Source organism: Fundulus heteroclitus, chromosome 3, assembly GCF_011125445.2.
Source record: "Fundulus heteroclitus isolate FHET01 chromosome 3, MU-UCD_Fhet_4.1, whole genome shotgun sequence".
In the NCBI taxonomy this organism is placed as follows: domain Eukaryota; kingdom Metazoa; phylum Chordata; class Actinopteri; order Cyprinodontiformes; family Fundulidae; genus Fundulus; species Fundulus heteroclitus.
This window is the reverse complement of record NC_046363.1, coordinates 30689894-30702249: the sequence shown is the minus strand read 5'-3', so window position 1 is coordinate 30702249 and position 12356 is coordinate 30689894. Positions and strand designations below refer to the sequence as shown.

Here is a 12356-nt window from a genome sequence, read left to right as displayed (position 1 = left end):
AGAGCCTCCCTGAGACGCTTGATTATGGGGGCAAAAGTTCTGATTTTATTTTCCAGTGTTGAACACTCCAAATCCCGGACGCCAGCAGGGGGAGCTGTGGGCCTTTCGGCTCTGGGAAGTGAGGAATCCCTGTCTGCTGGACCGGAAGTAGGCTGAGGCTGGGACTCGGCCGTCGGGTGAGGCCGAGCTGGCTCCACGGGCGGCTGCCCGCCTAAGATGGATGGATGAACGGCAGGCGAGCGCTTCTTTCTTCGGCGGCGAGGTGGCGGACTTTGCTGGAGGGCTGATAACTCCAGACGGGGCGCTACCGCTGAAGCCGATGGCGGTCCTTGCGGCACCTCATTAGGAGAGGGAAACTGAGCCGGTTCCGAAAAAAGGTCCGGACGGAGGTCCTGCTCCACGTCCGCATGAACCTCGAGGAAAAAGTCTGAGAATGGACGGGCACGCTCCGAGGAGGACAGACGGGAGGTTTGAGGTGAGTGAACAGCGAGCACCGGCGTACTAGAAGGCTTACCGGGCTCGTGCAGCATAGCAGCACCCGAGCGGAGAAAGCGTCTTGGTGATCGGTTCATCTTGGTGGCCGGGACTTACTGTAATGATTTGTGTAGAGATGAACCAAGACTTCCACCAGACGCAGTTGTTATCCTTTTTGTGGAGTTTATTAAAGGAATGAGTTTAACAGGCAAACAGACAGGTTCCATGCTACTGATGCTTCCCAAACCAAAAGCTGGGCAGATACAAAAAAAAACAAAGAACAGGTCAGACCAGAATTCAGGAGGGCTCTTACCATTAAAGTGGTCGTGATGATAATGAAGTCCCGGCAACAAACAGAAAACAAAGAGGGGTTTAAATAGGCGGGCAGACACAGTAACAGGGAGGGACTAATTAACCAAAACCAGGTGGAAATAATTAAGGGAGCAAACAGGACAAGTCTAAGGATAAAAATAAACCTAAACAGAACAAACTAAAAACAGAAGAACAGGCTAAGACTAAAAGTGATAACAACAACAGGGTAAACCAAAACCTTACAACGACAAAACGAGGATCCAGACAAGACAGAAATCAAAACAGCAAGATAATCAAAGACAAGAGAAGAACAAAAACCAGAACTATAATCCAAATATTACATCTTTCCCTTTTATCTCTTCTTTCTTTCACCTCTTTTCTTTCTTTTTTTCTGTTCTTATTCTTCCTTTACTCTCCTACTTTCCCATTGTAATGTCCACATAATTTGAAATACTCCCTGCAGGAATCACAATTAAACTATTTACATGCATAAATCAAGTGTAATGTTCTGTTTTGGTTTTTGATTATGTTGCTTCTCTCATGCCTTTGGGGTTATTTCCTTTGTAGTTTCTGTCTTGTTTTAGGGTTTAGTCTATATTGTCTTAAGTAATCCGGTCCTTGTATTAGTTCTTATTCTGTGCTTAGAGTTTTTTTTCTTGGTCTTAGTTTTATCAATCTGTCAGTGTCATTATTGTTTCCACCTGCCTGTCGTTGATTAGTCCCTCCCTGTTCACCCGGTTGCACGCCTATTTATTCCTGCCTTAGTTCTCTGCACTCTGCGAGAACGTCTCAACTCATTCCCTACGTTGAAGTGATCGGTAAGAGCTTTCCAGCCTCTGTTATATTTTTGATGCCCTGTCTGTTTTTGCCCGACCTGTTTTCTGTTTTTGGAGTCCAGCACCTGTTAACCCCAGATTGTGTTCCTGTTTCCCCCCCAAAGTCTGTTAATAAACCTTTTTCTTTGAGCGCAGCTCCGAGTCTGGTTGAATAACGGGTTCACTCTAAACAAGCCATTACATCAAGCGGAACACTATGGCGAAAGCTGATTGCTCCACTTGTGAAAGTAAAATCTGTCAAGCTCTATTTGGCATTAAGACATCAATTCTTATTGCCACAATGCTAGACAGGACACTGGAAGAAAAAAAAAGAATTATCTATCGCTTTTGTCATGATGCAGCCTGCATCATGATGCAGGCTGCATTCTGAACATTTCTGACCCTGTCTCCAGCGCAGCCCTGATTGGGAACACCTGACAGGCTGCACTCAACCACGGACTCGCTCCACCTGCTCACCCAGCTATAAAATCCTACCTCAGTTTGTTCTTTGTCACCGGTTCGTCTCCCGTCCTCTGACCATCATGCCTGTCTTGTTCCTGCTCGTGTCATGGTCCTGGTCCTGTCTGTTCCCGTCTGCCAGTTCCTGTATCCCTGCAACCTCCGTCTGGTAAATGACTCTGGCTTTCATCATCCACTTCTTGCTGCTTCAATAAACTCTGGAAACCAGCTCTGTGTGTGTGTGTGCTGTGTTCTGGGTTCATTCGGAACAAATCATGACAGAACGAACCAGTCAAAGGATGAACTCAGTCACACACAGAGCTTGGTGCAGGAGCTGGCATGACTCTGGATTCGTTCTCTCCAGGGTCGCTATTGCGACGCCCGCCTCTGGTTCGTCTCCCCGGGGTCGCTGTTGCGACGCCCGCCTCTGGTTCATCTCGCCTGGGTCGCTGTACTAAGACGCCTCGCCTCTGGTTCGTCTCGCACGGGTCACTGTTGCGACGCCTGCCTCTGATTCGTCTGGTTCCGGCGCTCTCAAAGGTTCCGGCGCTCTCAAGGGTTCTGCACTTACAGAGGGTCCTGCGCTCATGGGTTCCGATGCCTTCCCCGCGTCCACTTGGTTCCTGGTTCCTGCGCCGACAAGGGATCCTGCGCTCCTGAGTTTCTGCGCCCGTGAGGTTCCGCCGCCCGACCTTGGGGGGGGGGGGGGGGTGGTAATGTCATGATGCAACCTGAAGGCTGCATTCTGAACATTTCTGACCTCTGACCCTGTCTCCAGTGCAGCCCTGATTGGGAACACCTGACAGGCTGCAATCAACCAAGGACTCGCTCCAACTGTTAACCCTGCTATACAAGCCTACCTCAGTTTGTTCTTTGTGCAAAAGAACTGTGTGACACACTTAGAAACTTTGGTTTAACTCAGCATGTTAAACAGCCAACACACAAACAGGGACACATATTAGACTTAATCATCACTAAAGGTCTAAAGATTTCACTTTTCTGTTACCTTTGAAAGCATAATTACCAGTGACTCATTTAGCCAAAGGGACATCATAAGAAAACGCACCTTTAAGGACAATGCCACGGAAACTTTTATTCAAGCTTACTCTGCTACTTTAACCTTGGGCTGCAACTCAGTAGATGAGCTAGTAGATAACTTTCAGTCTAAAGTCTCAGACATCATTGACTGCATTGCTCCAAATAAAGTGAAAGTTCTTTCCGGGAAGAAAAAATCTCCTTGGAGAAATGCTCCAGCAGGGAATGTCGAAAAGCTGAACGCAAGTGGAGAAAGACAAGACTTCAGGTTCACTATGACATTTATAAAAAGAGACTTTACAGATATAACTTACAACTGAAAAATGCAAGGGAATCTTTCTTCCCTGAGATCATTAAGAAAAACATTAATAATGCTCGTGTCTTATTTTCCACAGTCGACAGGCTAACAAATTCTCCTGTGTCCGTGGCTTCCGAACTCCACTCCACCAGGGCCTGCAATGAATTTGCTAACTTCTTTACTGAGAAAATCCTAAAAATTGGAGGATCACTTTGTACTACCATATCAACACCAGAACCAATGACGTATTCAGCTGGAACTACTTCCGACAAAATGTCCCAATTCAGCCAAATAAACTACAAAAGCTTAGAGCAGATCACTCAGCAGCTAAGTTCATCCTCCTGCTGCCTTGATGTTCTACCCACAGCTTTCTTTAAAAAAGTTTTACCTGTCATAGCGTCTGATTTGACTCAGATAATAAACACGTCCCTTCTGTCAGGTGTTTTCCCCCAGTCCCTAAAAACAGCAATTATCAAACCACTGCTGAAAAAGAACAACTTAGACAAACTTCTACTCCAGAACTACAGGCCCATCTCAAACCTCCCCTTTATCAGTAAGATTATTGAAAAAGCTGTATTTCAACAATTAAACACCTTCTTAACTACGACCAGCCGCTTTGACGTTTTCCAGTGTGGCTTCCGTGCTCACCACAGTACAGAGACCGCCCTTATCAAGGTGTTTAATGACATCCATATAAATACAGACTGTGGAAGAAACACCGTGCTGGTTCTATTGGATACTGTCGATCACTCCATCCTGTTAGAACACCTGGAGAACTGGGTCGGCCTCTCTGGTACAGCTCTCAACTGGTTTAAATCCTACTTAAAGGACAGGGAATTTTTTGTATCAGTAGGTAACTTTACATCAAAGATGACAAAAATCACATGTGGGGTTCCCCAAGGGTCCATCCTGGGTCCCCTCCTCTTCAATATCTACATGCTCCCTCTAGCTCAGATAACAAAAAATAACAACATCAGCTACCATAACTTTGCAGATGACACACAGCTTTACATCACCATGTCACCAGGTGACTATGAACCAGTTCAGGCACTGAGTAAATGCCTAGAAGAAATCAATGCCTGGATGTGTCAAAACTTTCTTCAATTGAATAAAAACAAAACTAAGGTAATAATCTTTGGACCAATAGAGGAGAGATCAAAAGTTAGCACACAGCTTCAGTCGCTTCAGCTAAAAACCAATGATCAGGCCCGAAACCTGGGTGTAGTGATGGGCTCAGACCTGAACCTCCAAAAGCATCTAAAGACAATTACAAGGTCGGCTTTCTATCACCTGAGGAACATTTCCAGGATTAAGGGACTAATGACTCAGAAGGATCTGGAAAAACTAATCCATGTGTTTATTTTTAGTAGAATTGATTACTGCAACAGTGTTTTCACAGGTCTGCCTAAAAAGTGGATCAGACAGCTGCAGCTGATCCAGAACACTGCTGCCCGCGTCCTCACTAAGACTAAGAAAGTAGCGCACATAACCCCAGTTCTAAAGTCATTACACTGGCTCCCTGTATCTCAGAGAATAAACTTTAAAATACTTATGTTAGTTTATAAATCCCTGAATGGCTTAGCACCTAAATACATCACAGACTTGTTATCAGTGTATCAACCCTCCAGACCACTGAGGTCTTCTGGCTCCAGCCTTCTCTGCATACCTACAACACGAACCAAACACGGAGAAGCAGCATTTAGTTCCTATGCTCCACTTATCTGGAACAAACTTCCAGAAAACTGTAAAAGTGCGGAAAGCCTGAGTTCCTTTAAATCGAGATTAAAAACACATTTGTTTAAAATTGCCTTTGAATGTTCCAGTTAAACTGTTTTACTGTTTTTAATGTTCTTTTTTTGTTTCTACATTCTATCCCTACTTGCTTTTATTCCTATATTTTAATCATGTAAAGCACTTTGCATTGTCTCTGTACTGAATTGTGCTATACAAATAAATTTGCCTTGCCTTGCCTTGCCTTGCCTTGCCTTGCCTTGCCTTGCCTTGCCTTGCCTTGCCTGGCCTTGCCTGGCCTTGCGTTGCCTGGCCTTGCCTTTGTCACCGGTTCGTCTCCAGTCCTCTGACCATCATGCCTGTCCTGGTCCTGTCTGTTCCTGTCTGCCAGTTCCTGTATCCCTGCAACCTCCGTCTGGTAAATGACTCTGGCTTTTATCATCCACTTCTTGCTGCTTCAATAAACTCTGGAAACCAGCTGTGTGTGTGTGCTGTGTTCTGGGTTCATCCATAACAAATCATGACAGCTTTAAGCTAGTCATCAGTCATATGTATCATTGCAGTAGGGGTTGAGTGGCCAGCTCTATTTGCATGTTGACAGTCTGTAAAATGTTTGTTTGTTATAAAATAATCTTGAACTTGTACATGCAGCAACCTTTCCAGAATTTTACTTAAAACAGGTAAAATAATTATTGGTCTAGAGTACCCCTCATTAAAAGCAGGTTTAGTTTCCTTAGGTAAAGGATCACTTTAGCCTCCTTCCAGATCCTTGAACACAGGCCCACATGCAAGCAACTATTACAAATGTGACAAATGGGAGCTGCTATGAAAGGTCTACACACCCTGATAAAATTAGGCGCCCGCCTATGCATTGAAAATGCATGGCGGAGGCATTATGTTATGCACCTAATAAGGGTTTCTTTATTAGGCGCCAGCCTATGCATTGAAAATGCATGGCAGAGGCCTTATGTTATGAGGTTAGAAGGGTTTCTTTAAAATTATTATTATTAGGCGCCTGCCTTGCATTTGCATGGGAGGCATAAAGCTAATACTTTCGTGACACATCTGGAGATGACCACAGAGCCGTTTACTTTATCAGAACGTGTTATACTGAGTGATCAGTCTAGTTTTAACCGACATAGCAATCCCTTACGATCGTACTAACAAGTGTTACGTTTTCAATTTTAACCCATTAACTGAACGACAATGTAACAGCACTATTCCTATATTTCGCTAAGAGAAATAAAACATCTTCATTTTCACGGCGAATTGGCTGGAAATGAGGCGGAGTTTACTGCGTTCAGCAAGCTGAATGTGTGCTCCCGACCCAGGGGATACAAATCCTGGCGGGGATACCTAGTTTGGCACGACATTGTGCACATTTAACACCCCAGCCTTTTGCTCTTTGTTTATCAACAACGAGATATGTCGATTTTAAAAACAGAACAATGTATTATGAGTTTAAAAAAATCAATTTCATTTTATTAGTATGTGATGTTTAAAAATATTTAGACTTCACAAAGCTGGAGGTTAAAAGTTTTATTGATTTCAAACACTCTCCCGATGCAGGGGATACAAATTCTGCCGGGGATAAGTCGTTTGGCTGTGCTATCCTAGCGCAGCAGGTCTTGGTGATATCAAAGTAAAATGAGCAAAAGTCTGGGCTATTTCTGCCCTGTGATGGACTTCCGACCTGTCCAGGGTCTACCCCGCCTCTCGCCCATTGACACCGGTCCGAACCCAGCAGGGATAAACGTGTTAGAAAATGGATGATGGATGGTCTGGGCTATTTCTTTTTCCTTGCCATCAAGATCTTTGCCAACTGGCGCCAGAAAATGCTATTATTGGGCTTTCTTCGTCTGGAAACAAATGTTTACAACACCTTATACATTGAACGCACTCAGCTGACAATACAGCGGTCTGATTGGCTGAGCAGCAAAAATCGAATCACGTGACCTCTCGGACCGGAGCGCAACAGTTTAGATTTTTTATCGGCGATAACTTATTAATGTGCAAGTGAAAACGTGAGAACATTGGTGTTTTGAGATCACTGCTATGTGTAGCAACTTATCTAAGTGCAAGAAAGTTGCCGTCTGACAGTTCATACGAAAGTTCTTAAGGAGACGTCCCACAGATTCTGGCCCACGGACTCGTTTTGAGGAAACTATGGTTGTAGCTCACTGTCTGCCCTGCGGTGGTTGCGGAGAGGTGTCTGTTTTGTAGAATAAATCATCCGTCGATGAGTTATTGATCTGGAAAGCCGAATCTGAAACCACCAAAAAACATTTCAGATCCCAAATGTACAGCGTTGTAACTCTTCCAGTCTATTAGCAGCTTCCCGTAAGAGGTCGGACACTGAACGTCTGCCTGCTGAGTTATTATTAAACAATGCTTCAGGTCGGGGAAAAGCCATGTAGATTTGACCGACGCAGTAAAATGCTAACCAACCAATGGGAAGAAGTTGAGCCCTTAAGACACAGCCCTCCTCATTTGCATAATGAGGCAGAAATGCATACAGAAATGTAAAAAGGACAGATAGAAATGTAAAAACGAGAAACAGAAATGTAAAAAGGACAAACAGAAATAAATAGCATCTGAGAAATAAATAGTGCAAAAAAATACAAAGAAAGAACAAAACAAGACAAAAATATTATAACACGCACATAAATAAATACTTAAAAAAAATAAGTAATTAATAAATAAAGTGGCTAATTAAAGGAAATATACAATTTGTCTCACTGTATAATTCATTTTCTATCTACATTTATTAGTGCATTGTATTTTTGGTGGCACATAATTGTATGCATATTTATTTATTGAGCATTTATTTATTTATGTTTTTATTTTTAAATATGGAAGACTTGGTCCTCCATACTCCAGGGCTCAACAAGAGTTGATCTAAAGATGTTTTAGAACTGATTGGCGACCTTTAGTTTATATTTCAGAAAGTTAGTTATAAGTAGAGTTATGTGGTTTTATGTTTTTTGTATACAATCCGGGTTAGCACCCGAACATCCCTTTCAGACAGCTTCCTCGTGCGCCCACAGTTAATCCTGTTGGATGTGGTTCGTCCACATTACCCTGGACACCGTGGCTCTTGATACATCACAAACACTTGCTGTCTTGGTCACAGATGCAAGGCAAGGCAATGGAAATTTATTTATATAGCACAATTCAGTACAGAGACAATACAAAGTGCTTTACATGATTAAAATATAGCAAAATAAACGCAAGTAGGAATAAAATGTAGATAGAAAATAGAATAAATGCAAGTACAGATAGAATGTAGAAACAAAGAAGAACATTAAAAACAGTAAAACAGTTCAACTAGAACAGTCAAAGGCAATTTTAAACAAATGTGTTTGTAATCTTGATTTAAAAGAATTCAGGCTTTCCGCACTTTTACAGTTTTCTGGAAGTTTGTTCCAGATAAGTGGAGCATAGGAACTAAATGCTGCTTCTCCGTGTTTGGTTCGTGTTCTAGGTATGCAGAGAAGGCTGGAGCCAGAAGACCTGAGTGGTCTGGATGGTTTATACGCTGATAACAAGTCTGTGATGTATTTAGGTGCTAAGCCATTTAGGGATTTATAAACTAACAGAAGTATTTTAAAGTCTATTCTCTGAGATACAGGGAGCCAGTGTAATGACTTTAGAACTGGGGTGATGTGCTCTACTTTCTTAGTCTTAGTGAGGACGCGTGCAGCAGCGTTCTGAATCAGCTGCAGCTGTCTGATCCAATTTTTAGGCAGACCTGTGAAAACACTGTTGCAGTAATCAATTCTATAAATATAAACGCATGGATTAGTTTTTCCAGATCCTGCTGAGACATTAGTCCTTTAATCATGGAAATGTTGCTCAGGTGATAGAAAGCCGACCTTGTCACTGTCTGTAAATGCTTTTGGAGGTTCAGGTCTGAGTCCATCACTACACCCAGATTTCGGGCCTGATTGGTGGTTTTTAGCTGAAGCAGCTGAAGCTGTGTGCTTACTTTTGATTTCTCCTCTATTGGTCCAAATATTATTACTTCAGTTTTGTTTTTATTCACTTGAAGAAAGTTTTGACACATCCAGCAAGATGTGCACCAACAATTTGTCCTCTTTTGAACTCTGTTATGTCACCCATAATGTTGTGTGCGTTGCAATATTTTGATCAAAACTGTGCTCTTACCCTGCTAATTGGACCATCACACTCTGCTCTTATTGGTTCAATGTGCAATTAATGATGATTGGCCACCAGGCTGGTCCAATTTAGCCATGAAACCTCCCACACTAAAATGAGAGGTGTTTCAGTTTCATTGTCCAACCCCTTTATATATTGTATTTCACTTACTGAATTGAGTTACTGAAATAATTGTCTATACTTTTATTTATTAAGATTTAATGCTAGTGTTTATGTAAGGCAGAGGTTACAAATGTAAACGTTACAACCTTTTGTTTGGACCGTTTTTGCCTTTTCTTCTTTCTATTAGAAACGGTTCTAAGAGAAGAGGTGGAAACAACGCCCCCAAAATGACGCTTGTGGCCAAAAAGTGTATTATGTCAGTAGTGGTTTAGGACTACCGTAGCAAATGAATGGCAAACTTTGACTGTCGGCTGTCGCCAATTAGCTCATTAGCTGCGTCTCAGATCAAAATACGCAGTTTGCAGCTCTGCAGACGCAGAGTTTTCCCGGTCGGCAGGTTTTAATGAAGACAAATCCTTTTCACTCAGAAGGTTTGATTTAAAATCCCCAAGCGATGAGAGCCTACAACCAAGGAACTCGGAAGCTTTGCCTTTGACGGTCATGCCCACCACCAGGCGGGCGCCTTCTTCAACTTCTTCAGAAGTTGAACGATTCTAGTTCTAAATACTGTTATAAAAAAAATCAGGTCCAACAGAAATAATTTAAAATACTTTTTCCCATGTAATATATATCTTTTACAATTCATCTAAAAATAAATTAACAAGACAGTGTGGAAAATAAAATGCTAGAAGAATCTGGTTGCACAAATGTGCAGCTATGATCATATGCATCCAGCAATCTTTTTGGAATCTGTTTTATTTTGTACATGAAAGAAACAGCATGCAAAAAGTTTCAGATAAAAGTATCCAAGGCATAGGTCCAGCAACTTCTGTCCTCATGGGCTACATTAGCACTACCCATTTAATATGTGATAAAGATGTGAACTAATAAATGTCATTAATGTGCATGGGTAAAGCGAGCTGGGTGCAGTCAGTTACTCCGATACTAAGAAATGCTGTGATCAGGTTTTTTGGAATCTGATTGAGACACCCCTATAAACTTGTTTCTCTTACAATTAGGAAATGTGCCATCTTGAGATGATTATAGAAAACACTCTTGATGTTGTATAAAACATAAAAATCAGACCTTAATATGTAACCTTGAAACCTATACTTCTGATAATGTTCTGTTCTCCCCAGGTTTATCTGAAGGAGCTGGTTTGTTGGAAAATGGTCCTCTGAATGCATCTGTTGGAGGGGCAGTGATATTCAGAACAAATAGGCCTCCAACAGAAGAACCATTTTTTATGGTGGATTGGAAATTTTATGAGAATGTGCCAATTATAACCTCTGTGCCTACTCTAAACAATACTGCACCAGATTATGAAGGCAGGATCACCCTCTTCTCATCTACTGGATCTCTAGAGCTAAGGAACCTGACACTCAATGACAATGGGATGTACAGAGTTAGCATTTTACCAGTTGGAGAAAACACACAAGCAGGATCCACCAGACTGGACATATATGGTGAGCAGATGTTAAAATCTAACAAAAAATAAATACTGATACCTAACATTCATACACATTAAAATCTGTATTTGTTGTATACTTGTATACTAGAATTAGTTCTTTCTAATATTAGCCAGCACTGCACAGTGTCACAGTGGGTATAGCGCTGTTGCCTTGCAGCAAGAAGGTCCTGGGGTCAAGTCCTTGCTCTGGGCCTTTCTACATGGAGTTTGCATGTTCTCCCTGTGCATGTGTGGGTTATCTCCAGGTACTCCGGCTTCCTCGCACAGTCCAAAAACATGACTGTTAGGTTAACTGGCCTCTCTAAATTGTCCTTAGGTGTGAGTGTGTGAGTGAATGGTTGTTTGTACTGTTGGTCTCTGTGTTGGGCTGCGGCAGACCGGCGACCTGTCCAGGGTGTACCCCGCCTCTCGCCCATTGACAGCTGGAGATAGGCACCAGCTCCCCTCGCGACCCCAATAGGGATAAGTGTGTTGGAAAATGGATGGAAAATATTACCGTTTGACCTGTCTGAAATTATAAGAAATTATAAAAAAAAACAATCAACTAATTAATGGTAAACCTGTGCTGTGACAAATTGATATTCAATCTTTCCTCATAATAACGTATACACAGTTAATTTTATGTACAACCTATTTCCATAATAGATCTTCATTTCCATGAGCAATATATTTAAATCTTTGAGTTTATTTCAGACTACGTAGTGACAAAACTATGGAAATGGGAGGTTTTTGGTGGAGGTGCTGTTCTCTGAACAATAATGTTCCTTTTGTTGGAAGGTTTACACTCCACATTATTTTGATATACACCATTAATGAATGCCGTTAACTAAACAGTCATTTTGTCTTTTACCCACAGAACCAGTAGTCAATGTAACAGTTACTCCACCAACTGCAGATGTGGTTGAGTTCAGCTCTGTCAGAGTCTTCTGTTCCTTCTCTGGATCTTCTCTCTCCTTTCTCTGGATGAACGGCAGCTCTGAGATTACAGCCAATGACAGAATCCAGCTCAACAGAACTGATGGAGGATCATACCTAACTATACTCAATGTGACCCAGTATGATCAAGGAACATACACCTGCAATGTTTCCAATCCTGCCAGTTTTAAAAACGATTCAATGACTCTCCTTGTAAACTGTAAGTAATTAATCTAAATTAGAAATGTCAAATGCAGTTATTCAACTCCCTCTCCAAATCATGTTTAATTTTTGACATAAAATCAATATTAATAATACATGGCCTTTGTCCTAATACAACAATTTTTCTTTCCTGCTATAGTTTTAAATTAAGTCAACCCCTTGAACAGAATATTTTATAATAGCACACATTTGCAAATTATGTGTGATCTCATGAGGCACTCATGATGCAACCAGTGAGGGGTTCATTATTTACATCAGTTATGCTTAAGATAGAGATCCTAGAATATGTGGAGTTTGACAGTAATGTTTTATTGTATGTTAAAAATAAAGCTATGTCAGGATA

General features: G+C 41.8%; 1 protein-coding gene across 1 annotated transcript; it reads left to right on the top strand.

The window, feature by feature from the left end:
* The first annotated feature begins 2647 nt into the window (after positions 1 to 2647).
* On the top strand, positions 2648 to 12019 carry LOC118557596 (carcinoembryonic antigen-related cell adhesion molecule 1-like). Its single transcript, XM_036127802.1, has 3 exons — positions 2648 to 2732; positions 10545 to 10871; positions 11733 to 12019. The coding sequence occupies exons 1-3, from the start codon at positions 2648 to 2650 to the stop codon at positions 12017 to 12019; spliced, it is 699 nt and encodes a 232-aa protein (XP_035983695.1).
* The last annotated feature ends 337 nt before the right edge of the window (positions 12020 to 12356 follow it).